We start from the raw sequence: 16,935 nt of genomic DNA, 5'->3' as shown, positions 1-16,935 counted from the left end.
ATATCATAACTTCTAAATATCATTTAGCCTAATATATTTCCACTACAAATCTATTTTTCTCCCCTGATTTTAAATGGAATGTATAGATATGCCCCTCCAAATTATTACATTTTATCCATTATAAGATTCCATCAATAGTAAAACACACCTTTACCCATTACTAAGAAAAAGACTTTCCCAATTAAACTACAATGTCCCATCAATTTTAAGAAAGATCCTGATTTAAGAAATGTTTAAATATAAAAAACAAAATACAAAAACCTTACCTCTTGCAATTGGTGAAATACGATTCAGTTTTTAAAAGAGGTGGTTTTGTGGTATTTTTGGTTTTGGGGTTTTGTTTGTTTTTTGTTTTTTTTTTGGCTTTATGCAGACAGAAAAAAATAGGTTTAGAGTGGAGACTAAAATAAATATACTTAAAATTTCCAGTTCAGACTTTACTCTTTAAATCATGCTGCTATTTCTTACTTTGTTTTTCTCAGGAAAAGGTGAAGTTTGAATAACCAGATGAAGCCCACAGTTCACCTGCAATGTAAAAATTAAACCATAAAATATGTTAACTTACACACACACACACACACTCCTCCCCAAAATAATACAAATAAAGATACAACAAACAGAATGTTTGCTCTTTGTTTCTGCTATATGATCATGTTCTGAGGATTTGCTGAAAACAGTAAAATCACAACTAAGAATTAAAGGTTTCACTGTGATTTATTTTCTAAAATGTCTGCAGCAATTTAACCCTCTACTTAGCATCTCAGGATCTAGACACTTGCCATTTCAGGCCTAAGTAAATATCTCAGTGAAAAAGGTGAAGGAGTTGGGAGCGTCAATTAATAATAAATTATTTTCTTAAGCTAAAAAAATGAATTGACTAGTGAAAGGAACTTAAATGAACCTTAGCCTTTCACAGCAGATCAGCTCCATCTCCTGGGAAGCGCGGATCTGGGACGAGACTGAACCCCATCATACAATATTAACGCCCTCAGGTGCCTGGGCCCGGTGCTCGAACCTCCAGCCGCGGCCAGACAATAGCTTAAGGCTCAGCCATCCTAGCCCCGATCACACATCACCAGGACAAAGACGCCACAGACAGGACGATGCGAATGGAAAGAAGGGAAAGGAGGACACCCAACCTACATTGTTCGTAGCCCGGCCAGAAACAGAGCGGAATTTCCCGGGAATCATGGCAGGCGTCAGTCCAGGATCTGTTAGATCTGCATTAGAAATGACGCTACAGCAGAGATTCAAAGAGACCAAAACGGGTCAGGTCCCAGGCAACCCGCTCAGGGGTTACTATGGAAACAACGATTTCCGGTCTGGTCCTCTCCCAAATCTGCGGTTTGTGGGGGCGGGGCCGGTTGGACCCCCGGTAGCTATGACAGCCACCGCTTCCGGTCCGCGCCTCCTCAGGGCCCGCCTCTGCTCGCCCAGCGCGAGCCAAGTATCCCTGTGCGGTGGCCACCTGCTCTCCCGCCGCGACCGCGGGAGGAGGAGGAGGAGGAGGAGGAAGGTGTCCCAGGGGCAGCGCTCCCCCACTGGGGGCCACAGTTCGACTCTCCTGGTGGCCGGAGGTAGGGGAAGGAAACGCGCGGGACCCCGGCTTCCCCGCGCCAGGCCGCCTCCGCGCCAGCCGTGGTTCCGCTTCCCCGAGGACCGGCCGCGCGGGGCCGCCGCGCCCACTGGCCGGGGGGTGACTTTGTGATCTGCGCTGACCACTGCGCTCCCGCCTGTTGAGACGTCTCTTCGGTGATCCAGAAGAACCTGCGATTCCCCCAGCGCCTGCGGCTGGTGGCGGGCGCCGTGTCCGCCCGGCACCCTGTGTCCCCCCAGTACCTACGGGTAACCAGAGGGGGCCACGCGGGCGGCCCTGAGAAGGCGGAGAGCCCGGGCAGGCGGGCACTCCAGCCGCCGCGTCCGGCCTCCCGGTTTGCCCCGGCCGGGGGAGGGCTGCGGCTTCACCGGGGAGGGGCTGGCCGGGGCCGCCGCGGGTGGTGGAGAGACCCTCAGACCGTGGGCGGGCGCATCCGCGTGGGAAATCACTCGTCTCTAAGGTGTCCGTTGTCCTAGATGTAAAATGAAGTGTGCTTTGAAGGCGATCGCCGAGATTCTCTTTAGCTTTAACACTTGGGAATTACAGTTCATTCCACTTACTCCTCCCTCAAAACCCACACCAGCCAACACTGTGGTCCTTCAGATTGTAAAGGCGTCTTCCCCCGGGCTCCAGGGTTTTTATAGTTTTATTTGAGCAAATCTCAAGGAATGGGGTGCTCGATACTGATTTTGCAAAACATTAAGCAAGACACAAATTTGAGGAAATGCCAATTGTATGCCTCAAAATGGTGGGGAAGGGGGTTGCTGATAATCCCTTCCCGCTCTTAAACTTCCTTTGACTGCCACGAGCTGCCTTTAAGTTAAATGATCCTACTAAGGTCAATTTCACCCATCTGCCTGCATCTGCCTGCTGCCTTTGTCCTTATAAGCCATCTGGTCACTACCATCTTCGTCCCCACTTCCCTTCTTAAAGACTGCCCAGCCTTCTTTGAGATAATGAAATTTCAGCCCTATCCATTGTGTAGATTAAATTATGATTCTTAATTGGATCTAAACGTTATTCTTTCTACACATGGGAAGAGTTCACCCAAACATGACCTGTGTGTCAGATGGGTACTAGGCTTATGGGGTGATCATTTCATAAGTTATACTAGTATAAATGTTTAATCACTATGTTGTATGCCTGAAACCAATATGATATTGTATGTCAACTATAATTTAATTTTTTTTACTTTAAAATGTTTTTAAAATTTACTGTATGTTTTTGTAATTTATTGTTAACATAATCTGATGAACAGAATGAGCTGGTGATTATAATAGAATCAGGGGCATAGAAAGGGAATGGACTGACTATTCTTGGGGGGAAAAGGGGTGTGGGGGATGCGGGAAGAGACTGAACAAAAATCGTGCACCTATGGATGAGGACAGTGGGTGGGGAGTGAGGGCGGAGGGTGGGGTGGGAACTGGGTGGAGGGGAGTTATGGGGGGAAAAAAGAGGAACAAATGTAATAATCTGAACAATAAAGATTTAATTAAAAAAATATTTTTAAAGAATAAACTTTGCTTTGTTAGTCTTTTCTCTGGTATATTTTTCTTTTTCATTTATTTCTATTATTATTTCCTTCCCATTAAGTTTTTTCAGCTTTATTTTTTAATTGATAAGTTGTATTTATAATTACTGAGCTAAATGATTAACAGGTCTTTTCACATCTGTTTTTTAATTAATCAAACTTGTTAAAAAGTGAAAACTTAAATACTTGCATATTTTTACATATTCAGATAAGGCATTTCGCACAAAGAATACCTTAAGGATAACTAACTTGCTTATGTGAAGACAAGACATTGAAGTACCAAATATTTTCTATTTTGACCAACTCCTTACATTTTTTAAAAAGATTTTTAGTATTTTATAAACTATTTTAAGACTATTTTTAGAATGGTTTTGCTTAGGTTCCTAGCAAAATTGAGGGGAAGGTAAGGAGACTTCCCATATTACTCCCTGTTCTCACATATGCACAGCCTCTCCATTATCAGCATCCCCCACCAGTGTGATACTTTGTTACAACTGATGAACCTACATGGACACATCATCACCCAAAGTCCATAGTTTACATTACAGTTCACCCTTAGTCCCTCTATGTTTTGAATCTTTATTTACTATTCTTCCTTAACTTCCTTAGAAGTTAAATGAGATCATTTTCAGAATTTTCATAATGAATGGCAGATGGTGCAGCTGTTTTATGATCTTACTTCCCATATGCAGGATTCAGTAGAATGAGATAGATAGGGAAAAACTGACTCTTGAAATGGGTACATGTTAGAAATATTTTGTGTAATACATTTTGCATGATGTCAATGATTCTAGTCTAAATTAATCAAGCCTAATAATTTTCCTATAATGTACATTTTAAGACTATAATTTCCTTCTAATCAGGCATTAACTGAATCCTACAAGTTTTAGATATAAAATGTTTTTCATTCTTTGTAAAATATCTTCTATCTATCTTTATTTTTCAATGTCATCTTATCTTTTGCTCATGAGGTATTAAAAGCATATTTTACATTTTCCAAACATACAGGCATTTTGGAGTAACGTTTTTGTTGTAGATTTCGAGATTCATTACATTGTGGCCAGATAATATACCACAGATGGACTTAATCTTTGAAATTTATGAAAGCTGTGTTAGGCCTAACATAGGTCTGCTTTCATAAATGTTCCATATGTACTTGAGATGTGTATGTGTGTTCTGCAGTTTGGTACAATGCTCCATATGTTGGTCAATCATGTTGTTTAAATTTCCTATATCCTTATGGAATTTTTGTCTATTTATTGTATTAGTTACTGAAAGAGGTATGTTAAAAATCTTCCGCTGTGATTTTGAACTTACATATGTAGTCTTATAATTCTAACAGTTTTTGTTATATATTTTGAAGCTATGTTATTAGTTATGTAACACTAATATAGTGATTCCAGCTTTCTTTAGTTAGTGTTGGCATAGTACATATCTTCACATCATTTTACTTTCTTTCTTTCGTTGCCATTTTTATTTTTTTATTTTTTTTTTTTTGCATCATTTTACTTTCAATCTTTCTGTATCCTTAAGGGTTTAGGTATTATTCTGTCATATGGTTGCCCCTTTGAAGGAAATGTATCTTTAGTCCTCTGGCTGCCCCTAAGTATTTCTCTTTGGTTTTCAGTTTTACTATAATGTGCATAATTATGGCTTCCTTTATTTTTATTCTGATAAAATTTTTATTTTAATAACATCTGAGAATTTTGGTAAAGTTTATTTGTTCAAATATTGCTTTTATGCCATTTTCTTTCTCTTTTCCTCTGGGACTACAATTAAAATTATATATTAGACTTTTTCATCTTATCCACTATTTCTCTTGTGGTCCTTTCTATATTTTCCATCCTTTTGGCTCTCTTAGCCTCACGCTAAATATTTTCTTTTGACTCATGTTCCAGTTAAGTAATACATTCCTGGAAATTCTGCTTCTTAACCTTTTAATATGAAGAAGTAATGAGATATATAAACTCAAAGATTTCCATTAGGACATCAAAAGAATGGCAGAGTGTGAGAGTCCCTTATCCTCTCTCCCTGAAATTGCAATGTGAACCAACTATAATTCAACAATAAATCCTTGCTCAGCACAGACACATGCCTGAGAGACCCGCGCATTTGAACATCTAAAGGTGGGCAACCAGAAATAAGCAGGAAGACAAGAAGGGAGGAATGCAGACGGCCTGCAGACACAGCCCTGCAGTCCGGAGCTCCTGGCTCAGCCTGCCAGGAGAGGGAAGAAAGATGGGGGTGGCAGGTGCTTCCTTTGGCTGGGAGGAACAAAGAGCTGGTGGTGGTGAGTGGGGGGAGCAGGGCAGGGACCACCCAGCGGGGCAAGCAGCCAAGGGAGTGAATAGTATCTGAGTCAGCAGACACCTGACAGAGCATGGGCTTCTACCTTGTGGCTCTCCAATGTTGGGCCAGGAGGGATGTTTCAAACAAAGAAATGGAACCACAGAGCCCTGCCACGGCTTCGACTCCCAAAACTCGCTTCCCATTGCCTTTGGAGTTGGGTCCAGGAGCTTATTATCTGGAAACCAAGAGCTATTGCAGTAGAACTGTTTCCATCTGTGACTGATCCCTAGGATGGGTGCTTGGGGTGTGTTAGGTTAGGTGGCTCAGGAGGCGGCATAAGAAATAAAGAGTCAAGTGAATCAGAAAAGAAAGGAAGGAAGGAAAGTTTATTCTGCGTCCCCGGGAGACCCACGTACCCCCAAGGACAGGGCACGTGGATTCATGCCAACAGGGAGGGGGGCGCTTTTTTTATACTGCGGTTTGGTGAGGGCGGGGGACCTGAGCTGAGGAATTCTCTGCCGCAGGGATCATCAGGGCATTCAACTAAGGAATTCTCTGCCGCAGGGGATGGGCGGGGGTATTCAGAAAGAAGTCAGTATCTGTGTGGGGGTATGTGGATTAAGAGAGAAGAAGCCGGTATCTGTGTCTGGCACGTTGATCTGTGAGAAATTCCAGGGGAAGTCCATTATCTCATCACATGTCTGCATGTATCCGATCCTGGGCTCTCTCCGACCTAACAGTGTGGAACCCCACGGAGGTCAGGGGTTGCCATTATAGTGAAAGCAAAACAAACCCCAGCCCTAAGCAGTAAGGCTGTACTGTCTTATAGCAAATGCAGAAGTTCAAGACTAGGAGATGAGAGATTAAAGAATCTTGCAATTCAGCACCATCTACTGGAAAATAGTAGAAAGAGCTCTTCAGAGATAAATGCAAAGGCAAAGGAGGATAACAAATACCATAAATAATCACAGTAACAAGGACGATCAGAAAGAAAATGAAAAATCTCCAGAAAGCAAGCTGGAACACAAGGAAATATGTGATATAAATGACAAAGATTTCAAGATTGCAGTTCTGAAAATACTCAATGAGATGCGAGAAAATAGGCAATTCAATGCTCTCAGAAAACAAATCAATGAACAAAATGAGTACTTTACCAAAGAGATTGAAACCTTAAAAAAGAACCAACCAGAAATCCTAGAAATGAAGTATGCAATTAAGGAGATTAAGCATGAAATACTGAGCATAGATGGAGGAAGGAATTTGTGATATCAACTATAGGAACCTAGAAGTGACACAGAGGGAAGAAGAGGAAAACTGAGCATAAAGAAAAATGAAAGCGCTCTGCAAGGACTATCTGACTCCATCAGAAAAGCAAGGCCGCACTGTCTATGGGAGAGGCAGAGGCCGCACCTGCCGCTCCGTCTGCCTGTCTGGCTGGCAGGGAAGGGAAAGAACTTGCATGCTGGTGCAGGAACAAGCCAGGTGGGATGGCAGTGAAATCCGGAGTAAAACCAAGCTGGTCCAAGGTGTCCTGCAGGCTGTACAAAGCAGTGTAGTCAGAGTGCCATTTTTTTCAGATAATTCTTTCAAATACCTGAAAGAGAAATTACCAGCCACGAATAATATATCCAGCAAAATTATCCTTTAAATTAGAATTATAGGCATTCCAGAAGAGGAGGAGAGGGAGCATGAATCAGAGAGTCTATTCAAACAAATAGTGGATGAGAACTTCCCAAACCTATGGAGAGAACTACATCCTTAAATCCAAGAAGCAAATAGAACAACTAGTTACCTCAATCCAAAGAAGCCCTCTCCAAGGCATTTTGTATTAAAAAAAAAAAAAAAAAAAAAAAAAAAGGAAACAGAAAAAAGAAGTATGGAATACCACCAAACAAAACAACAGAAACACAAAGGAAAAGAATACCAGAAAACAAAAGATAAAATGGCTATAGGAAATCCTCACACATCAATAATTACCCAAAATGTAAATGGTCTGAACTCACCAATAAAGAGGAACAGAGTAGCAGAGTGGATCAAAAAACAAAACCCAACCATATGCTGCCTACAAGAGACACATTTAAGTTGCAAAGACAAAAGTAGATTCAATAAGAGGGTGGAAAATTATTTCCCTAGCAAATAATATCCACAGAAAAGCAAATGTAGCCATACTTATATCTGACAAAATAGATTTCAAGATAACAAAGATAATGAGACAAAAATGGACACTTTATAATGATAAAGGGAACACTGCATCAAGAAAACGTAACACTTCTTAATAGTATATTGCACCCAACCAAGGAACAGCAAAATATATAAAACAGCTACTCACAGAATTAAAGTTAGGACAGATAAAACACAATCATAGTTGGGTACCTTACTACTGCATTGACAGCTCTAGACAGATCAAACAAACAGAAAATCAATAAAGAAATAGCAGCCTTGTCTCACAGCCAGTTGGCCTGGAGGTCAAATCCCCACCAGTATTACCTACAACAATCTAGGCATAACTACAACAAGACTGCGCATAAAGACCACTAGGGGTTGCACCAAGAAAGCATAAAAAATGCAGAGACAAAGAAACAGGACGCAGATGTCAGAAATGGAAGATATAGAGCTCAAAACCACACTTTTAAGGTCTTTCAATAATTTTCAAAAAACTGCCAATAAATGTAGTGAGATCCTCAAGAAATCTAATGAGACCCTCGATGTTGTAATAAAGAACCAACTAGAAATTAAGCATACACTGATTGAAATAAAGAATAGTATACAGACACCCAACAGCAGACCAGAGGAGTGCAAGAATCAAGTCAAAGAATTGAAATGTGAAGAAGCAAAAAACACCCAACCGGAAAAACAAAATGAAAAAAGAATCCGAAAATACAAAGATAGTGTAAGGAGCCTCTGGGACAGCTTCAAGCGTACCAACATCAGAATTATAGGGGTGCCAGAAGATGAGAGAGAGCAAGATATTGAAAACCTATTTGAAGAAATAATGACAGAAAACTTCCCCTACCTGGTGAAAGAAATAGACTTACAGGTCCACGAAGCGCAGAGAACCCCAAACAAAAGGAATCCAAAGAGGACCACACCATGACACATCATAATTAAAATGCCAAGAGCAAAAGACAAAGAGAGAATCTTAAAAGCAGCAAGAGAAAGAAACTCAGTTACCTACAAGGGAATACCCATACGACTGTCAGCTGATTTCTCAACAGAAATTTTGCAGGCCAGAAGGGAGTGGCAAGAAATATTCAAAGTGATGAATGCCAAGAACCTACAACCAAGATTACTTTATCCAGCAAAGCTATCATTCAGAACTGAAGGTCAGATAAAGAGCTTCACAGATAAGGAAAAGCTAAAGGAGTTCATCACCACCAAACCAGTATTATATGAAATGCTAAAAGGTATCCTTTAAGAAGAGGAAGAGGAAGAAAAAGGTAAAGATACAAACTATGAACAACAAATACACATCTATCAACAAGTGAATCTAAAAATCAAGTGAATAAATAATCTGATGAACAGAAAAAAAAAAAAAAAGGAAAGAAAGAAATAGCAGCCTTAAATGAAACACTAGACCAAATGGACATAATTGACATTTACAGAACTTTTCATCCAAGAACATCAGATTATACATTCTTATCCACAGCACATTAAACACTGTCTCAAGGACAGACCATATGTTGGGTCACAAAACTAGCCTCAATAAATTGAAAGGGATTGAAATTATACCAAGCTTATTCACTGACCACAATGCCTTAAAATTCGAAATCAACTGCAACACGTCAAAATTACAACTAAAATACAAAACAATCATCATTCAGAACTGCCTGGATTCTGGCTAAATGGAAGCCCTACCACTAGAGAATTAAAGAAGAAAGCAAGACTGGTAGGAGGGGCAGAGGTGCAGAATGGGCTGGATCAACACCCACGTGTGGCGTTGTTGTTGTTGTTGTTGTTGTTGTTTTAATCAGGAGGGGTATCTATGCTGCAGAGGCCTTCTGTGAGGAGCAAGGGGTCCCAGCCCCACACCAGACTCCTCAGCCCAGGTTCAATGCTGTGGAGATAATCCCCTATAACTTCGGGGTATATTACCCAAAACACTATACAGATTTAATGCAATCCTTTTCAAAATCCCAATGTCATTTTTTTTTAATGGTCTCACACATTTATTACTGAACCAACTCACTATTGCAGGGGGAAAAAATCAACAGAGCAAAATCACAGGTCCATTAATTTTCCAATTAAAATGCCCCAACTGTCCAGACAGTAGCATCTTTTCAATCATTTAAAGGTGTAGGCAACCTGGATACAGCATAAATATGTGAGTCATCTCTCATGTGTGATTTCTCATAGGCCCAGTTTGGTTCTTCTCCAGTGTCTCCTCTTCGAGGTGTAACTGATTTTATTACCAGTTTTCATCTGAATCCATTGGGGAATGGGCCAATTCTGCTTTTGTTTCTTGGCCAGGAACCTCCTGATCCTGAAAGTCTTGTGGGAAGACATGGTGAACAAGAAGCAAACACACACACCTCGATGGAGGAGAAAGAGAGAGAAGGAAGTGGAAGCCCCAATGTCATTTTTTAAAGAAATATGATGAGAAATCTTTCAGATTTGTATGGAACCACAAAAGACCCTGAATAGTCAAAGGAATCCTGAGGAAAAAAAGAACAAAGCTGGAGGTATCATGCTACCTGAATTCAAATTATACAACAGAGCTACAATAATCAAAACAGTATGGTATTGGCAGAGAAACAAACACAGAGACCAATGGAACAGAATAGAGAGCCCAACTATAAAACCAGAGATAATTTTCAACAAAAGAGCCAGAAATACACAATGGAGTAAAGGTAGTCTCCTCAATAAATGGTGCTGGGAAAACAAGAAAGCCACATGCAAACAAATGAAACTGGATTACAGTTTGTCCTCATGTACAAAAATTAATTCAAAATGGATCAAAGACCTAAATATAAGACCCAAAACAATAAGTTACATAGAAGAAAATATAGGTACCAGACTTATGGACCTGGGTTGTAGAGAACGTTTTATGAACTTGCCCCCAAAGGCAAGGGAAGTAAAGACAAATATAAATGAACTAGAGGCCCGGTGCACAAAAATTAGTGCACTGGCGGGGGGTGGGGAAGTGGTGTGCCTCAGCCCCACTTGAGCCCTCTCACTGTCTGGGACCCCTCGGGAGATAACGACCTGCTGGCTTAGGCCCACTCGCAGGTGGCAGAGGGCAGGCCCAGTCCCTAGGTGCCTGCACCGCAGTCCCTGGTCGGGCTCAGAGCAGGGCCGATTGGGAAGTTGGGGCGCCGCCCCCCGTCATGCACAGAGCAGGGCGGATCAGGAGGTTGCGATGCCACCCTGTCACGCTCAGGGTAGGGCCGATTGGGGGGTTGGGGCGCCGCCCCCTGTCACACTCAAGGCAGGGTCGATGGGGAGGTTGCGGCGCCACCCCCTGTCATGCACAGAGTAGGGCGGATCAGGGGGTTGTGGTGTCACCCTGTCACATACAGAGCCAGCTGATCAGGGGGTTGGGGCACTGCCCCCTGTCACGCACAGAGCAGGGCCCATCAGGGGGGTTGGGGCTCTGCCCCCTGTCACGCACAGAGCAGGGCTGATCAGGGGGTTGGAGAGCTCCCCCATGTCATGCACAGAGCAGGGCTGATCAGGAGGTTGTGATGCCACCTTCAGTCACACTCAGGGTAGGGCCAATTGGGGGTTTGGGGTGCCGCCCCCTGTCACACTCAAGGCATGGTCGATGGGGAGGTTGGGGCGCCGCCCCGTCACCCACAGAGCAGGGCCGATCAGGGAGTTGGGGCACTACCCCCTGTCACACTCAGGGCAGGGCTGATGGGGAGGTTGCGGCTCCACCCTGTCACACACAGAGCAGGGCCAGGGGGTTGGGGAGCGCCCCCCTATCAGGCACAGAGCAGGGCCGATCAGAGGGTTGGGGAGCTCCCCCCATCAGGCACAGAGCAGGGCCGATCAGGGGGTTGGGGCGCCTTCCCCTGTCATGAACAGAGGAGGGCCGATAGGGAGGTTGTGGCCCCACCCCTTGTCACACACAGAGCCACAGGGCGATCAGGGGGTTTGGGCACTGCCCCCTGTCACGCTGCTCCAGGGGCCAGGAGGCCTCGCTGATCACGGTGCTGGGAGGCATATTACCCTTTTACTATATAGGATAGAGGCCTGGTGCACGGGTGGGGGCCAGCTGGTTTGCCCTGAAGGGTGTCCTGGATCAGGGTGGGAGTCCCCACTGGGGTGCCTGGCCAGCCTGGATGAGGCGATGATGGCTGTTTGCATCTGGTCACACCCCCTTCAGGGTGGGGGTCCCCACTGGGGTGCCTGGCCAGTTTGGGTGAGGGGCTGAGGGCCGTTTTCAGGATGGCGGATGACTGAAACTCTGAACTGCTCCTTTTTTTCCTTTTTTTTTTATTCTTGGATTTATGGCTGTCACTGGAGCTGAGAGCCGGCTTTAGTTTTGAGACCTCCCTGCTGAAAGCAGGTTTCTGGCTTTGTTTACTTTCTATATTTGAAACTTTTTTTAATATATATATATATATATTTTATTGACTTTAGAGAGGAAGGGAGAGGGATAGAGAGATAGAAACATCAATGATGAGAGAGAATCATTGATCGGCTGCCTCTTGCATGCCCCCTACAGGGAATCAAGCCCGCAACCCCTGGCATGTGCCCTTGGCTGGAATAGAACCTGGGACCCTTCAGTCCGCAGGCCGATGCTCTTATCCACTTAGCCAAACTGGCTAGGGCTGTATTTGAAACTTTGTTGCGACTCCAGCTCTGAGATCCCAGCTGACTGAAAACAGGTTTCTGCGGTTTTGTTTAGCTACTATATTTGTAACAATGTTTCTTAGCAGCTCAGAGCCCAGCAGCGGCAGGCGGGGAACGTTGGAGTCCTCCATCACTGAAGCAAGCAAGCCTCCTGTTCATGTCAGTAGCCTGGCTGCCTGTCGCCATCTTGGCTGGCAGTTAATTTGCATATCGCCCTGATTAGCCAATGGGAAGGGTAGCGGATGTACAGCAAATTACCATGTTTCTCTTTTATTAGATAGGATGGGACTATATCAAACTAAAAAGCTTCTGCATAGCAAAAGAAACTGACAACAAAACAAAGAAGCAGCTAACCAGATGAGAGATGAGATTTGCAAACAGTAGCTCTGGCAAAGGTTTAATTTCCAAAATATATAAAGAACTCATAAAACTCAACACCAAACAAACAACCCAATAAAAAAGTGGGCAGAGGACCTGAAAATACACCTCTTCCAAGAAGACCTACAAACAGCCAATACATATATGAAAATATGTTCAACCTCACTGGCAATTAGGGAAATGCATATCAAAACTACAATGAGATACCACCTCACTCCTGTTAGAGTGGCCATTGTCAACAAGACAAACAATAACAAATGTTAGAGAGGTTGTAGAAAAAAGGGAAAACATTATCCACTGCTGGTGGGAATGTAGAGTGGTACAACCACTACGAAAAGCAGTATGGTGATTCCTCAAAAAAATTGAGAATAGAGCCACCATACGACCCAGTAATTCTTCTCCTGCATGTATACCCAAAAACCTCAAAATAATGTATTTCCAAAGATATATACACCCCTATGTTCATCGCAGCATTATTCACAGTAGGCAAGACATGGAAACAACCAAATTGTCCTGCGATAGAGGACTGGATAAAGAAGATGTGGTACATGTACACAATGGAATACTACTCAGCCATAAGAAAGGATGAAATAGAATGATTTGCAACAACATAAATAGACTTTTAGAATATTTAAATTAGAATATTTAAATTATGCTAAGTGAAATAAGTCAGTCAGAAAAAGGTAAGAACCACGTGATTTCATTCATATGTAGGATATAAAACTGAAACCCATGAACACAAACAGCAGTGTGGGGGTTGCCAGAAGGAAGGGGGTGAGGGGAGAAGAGAGTCCTAATATATAGTGACAAGAGAAGATTTTATTTTGGGTAGTGAGTACATCATGCAATATACAGATCTTGTAACATAGAAACCCACATCTGAAACCTATATGTTCATGTTGACCAATGTCACCCAATGAATTTAATAAAATAAAAAAAGATTTCCAGTAATATGGTTTTAATAAATTACTGTATATCTGTACAATAAAGTGTTTGAAGCCATAAAATCATGATGTAGGATATTTAGTAACATTAAAACGTGATATATTAAAGGAGAAACTATATTATAAAATACATGAGTCTAAATTATTTAAATGCATAATGACAGAAAGTATACCAAAATATTATGTTGTTAGCTGTGCATGATGAGATTATGACTGATTTTTTAAGTTTTTGTTTTTTTGTTCATGTGGGGTGTTTTTTTGTTTTTGTTTTTCGCTTCTCTGTATAGTGTAAATTTTCTTCTCAGTGATAAAATGTATTGATATTTAGGCAACAAAAATTAATTTTTTAAAATGTAATTAAATTACTAAAACTCCTTTTTGTTGGGCATACATCTGTTCTGTAAAGACAGATATACATATTTTAGACTTTAAAATGCTTGGCTTAGATGTAGACATAGCCAGTGGATATTAGTCATAATTTTTTTTTTATTTTTTTTTTTAGTCATAATTTTATAAACACAAATAAAAATAAGATAAATTTTTTTAAGTCTTTAATAATATCAGATATAATTATTCATGGTACAAAGGGACTCTTTACAAAAGTTTCTTCATAGGGTTTTTTTTTTAACTTGTGTATTAATAGCCTGTGTTACAACAACCAAAGATGCCAATAAAATATTTTTTCAGTGGTCTGAAGACAGTTGAACCAGAACCATGGGTAACGTTGCAAAGCACTATAATTTTGTTTTAATTTTCTATCACTTCTTATTTTTTCTTCTCTCAGGCCCTCTTATATTTTTTAGATGTATTTTCTTAGCCTCTTCCACATAATCTATAGGTACTTAGCCTTATGTTACTTTCTAAGTTTCCAAATCCTCATCCTATCACTTCCACCACAAATCAAAATTTCCATTTCACATTGTAATTTTCCTCAGGGAAGTATAAAAACACTATAGCCAATCTTATTATCTTATTATGTATTTCTCTGTAAGGTATAAAGGACCGATGATTGGGTTTTCTAAAATAGTGCTACAGCTCTGATATCTAATAATTTAATATTAGTAACATTACCATAGTCAGCTGTTGATTTAGAAAAAATAATGGTTGTAAGCAAAGAGATTAATAGTTTATAGATCTCTGCTTGACCAGAATGTTTAGCAATTTATGGTTTAGAAATGGTAAAGAACAGTATGGAAGAGTCCTTAAGAACTTGGACTATGGAGCCAGTTTGCCTGAGTTCTAATTCCAGCCATCCTGATGTGATCTTGAAAAGTATTATCTATACTCTTTTACTACTTGAAACTTTTGGAAAGATAGAACTATATAAATTTACCTTTAATATAATTCTCCTATGACTTACATTTTTGGATTGCATTTGAAAATGAAGTTGTACAAACACAATACATGTTGATAATCTATTAAATGATGTCACTTCAGCACCTATTCACTGTGAAGAAGGCTCAGTGCATAAAAGCAAACAGGTTTCTCTGAAAAGGGTCCTCACCGTAGTGTGGGTATGTTTTGACTCTTCAATTAATTGATCAGTTGAATTGATCTTTTGTATATGGAAGATATGTGAAAGCAAAGCCAAACTCATTGATAATTTATTCTCTTTCCAGTAATCAGGCCAAAGTGAAAGTGTTTGGGAAACTTCTGTGTAATGCAACTAGTCAGGCTGATGAATTATAGTCTAGAACTCCCTCTATCTTTGGCATTTACTCCAATGACTCAGACAGATTCAGCCTTGGACATCAAGAGTGAACAGAATAAATTGTCTTATATAGATAAGCAAGTGAAAGAAGAGACCAGTTAAAAACACAACAGCAAATGATTTGATGTGCTATAGGTTTTCAAATCTTGACTCATATACTTATCTCTTTGCTTTTGCAAATCTGTCACTTCCAGTTAACTTGACAGTTGAGTATCAGCAAATATGTTTAGCTCTATGCAAACTTTTACCTGCCTGCCAAAATAATGAAGATAATCCTGTCCACAACCCCAAACTCCCTCTTTCGCTTTCTTATTCTTTTTATCTTTTTGGTGAAAATCGAGTTATAAAATAAAACCATATACTTGCCAATGATACATCTGATAAGGGGTTAATTTCCAAAATATATAAAGTACTCACACAACTCAACAAAAGGAAGATAAACATCAGAACAATAAAGGTAAATTTTAAAAATACACACAATAGCAGCATTTCCAGGTCAAGATTAAGAATTGAATATTTAAGCTTAGCTCAGAAGCAAAGCTCATATGGGAACTAACTTGATATTCATGAGTTAAAATTTCACTATTCTTCTAAATAATCTATATAGTAAAAGCCTAAGCAACCCTTACGGCAGAACAACCAGAACGACCGGTCACTGTGATACACACTGATCATCTGAGGACAGACGCTCAACGCAGGAGCTGCCCCCGGGTGGTCAGTGCGTTCCCACAAGGGGAGCGCTGCTCAGCCAGAAGCCAGGCTCATGGCTGGTGAGTACAGTGGTGGTGGCGGGAGCCTCTCCCACCTCCGTGGCTGCACTAAGGAGCAGCGAGCAGGTGGGCGGTAAGGAATGAGAAGTCCCGGACTGTCAGAGGGCGCAGGCTGGGCTGAGGGACGCCCCCCTCCAGTGCACAAATTTTATGCACCAGACCTCTAGTTTAAAAATAAAGAACAATGATAGTGAGCACAACCATTATATAATATAATAATGATACTATTAAATGATTTGGGGTAAAGCCAGGATGTTTACCCTTGATAATTATTTTATTTTACCCTTGATTATTATTGTCTATGTTATTTATTAGTCTGCCCACTTGTAATACTATTAAATCTACCCTGTGAACATTTCTGGTGAAGCAATGGCTCTTACAGAAAATTTGAGAAGGGAACCAATTTTAAATAGTGGTTATATACTTACATTACCTTGTTAATGAAATCTAGTTGCATCAGTTCCTATCACAAGTTAATTTGTTTAAATTAGATTAAAAGTACTAACATCATGCAAAAAAATTACATTTATAACATACCCCAATTTTAGGAATTAGGTTTTCCTCTATCAACCCCTCTGTATTGAATTAAATAAGCATATGAAACTTAGCTGACCCATCTGCCATTGACCAGGAAAATGTATATGACAACTTTGTACCATGAAGTAATTTGTTACAATGATTTCTGATAAACTTCTTATAACTCTTTTGTTGAAAATAATAAAAATAAATGCCCATTTTGTACCTCACATGTCTTTTTAGTTCTGGATGATTGGAAGAACCTGCATGCATTTTATCCTTGAAGGTTTAGCTAATATACCAAAGTTATTTTCTCCAATAGCTAATTTTATATATGACTTCATTTTAATAAAAGGAATAATAAAATTAACAAAATATTAATTTTTTATTTTGTGAGACTGAAT

At 40.7% G+C, this 16,935-nt stretch overlaps 3 protein-coding genes across 6 annotated transcripts in view; 1 reads left to right on the top strand and 2 right to left on the bottom strand.

The window, feature by feature from the left end:
* LRRC49 (leucine rich repeat containing 49) overlaps positions 1-1,320 on the bottom strand; it is a 205,067-nt gene extending 203,747 nt beyond the window's left edge. For 3 of the 4 annotated variants that reach the window (XM_036347684.1, XM_036347647.1, XM_036347658.1), the window contains exons 1-2: positions 1,144-1,320; positions 469-525 (exon numbers count right to left, since the gene is read on the bottom strand). In XM_036347684.1, the coding sequence (XP_036203577.1) occupies positions 469-525; positions 1,144-1,191 (105 nt within the window). In that variant the 5' untranslated portion in view covers positions 1,192-1,320. Of the gene's footprint in view, positions 1-468; positions 526-1,143 lie in introns of those variants that run through there. The other variant, XM_036347676.1, reaches the window with a different exon arrangement.
* THAP10 (THAP domain containing 10) lies at positions 1,190-15,347 on the top strand. Its single transcript, XM_036333274.1, is given in 6 exon segments — positions 1,190-1,375; positions 1,582-2,070; positions 14,900-14,933; positions 14,936-15,030; positions 15,122-15,264; positions 15,266-15,347. Coding segments are annotated over 6 exon segments (1,029 nt in total).
* LOC118675267 (60S ribosomal protein L39-like) lies at positions 9,708-9,920 on the bottom strand. Its single transcript, XM_036347695.1, has one exon. The coding sequence runs from the start codon at positions 9,918-9,920 to the stop codon at positions 9,765-9,767; it is 156 nt and encodes a 51-aa protein (XP_036203588.1). The 3' UTR covers positions 9,708-9,764.
* Positions 15,348-16,935: the final 1,588 nt, after the last annotated feature.

The sequence above is a fragment of the Myotis myotis genome, unplaced genomic scaffold (genome assembly GCF_014108235.1).
Source record: "Myotis myotis isolate mMyoMyo1 unplaced genomic scaffold, mMyoMyo1.p scaffold_m19_p_1, whole genome shotgun sequence".
NCBI lineage: Eukaryota > Metazoa > Chordata > Mammalia > Chiroptera > Vespertilionidae > Myotis > Myotis myotis.
The sequence above is the reverse complement of the archived record's forward strand: the minus strand, read 5'-3'. Positions and strand labels throughout refer to the sequence as shown.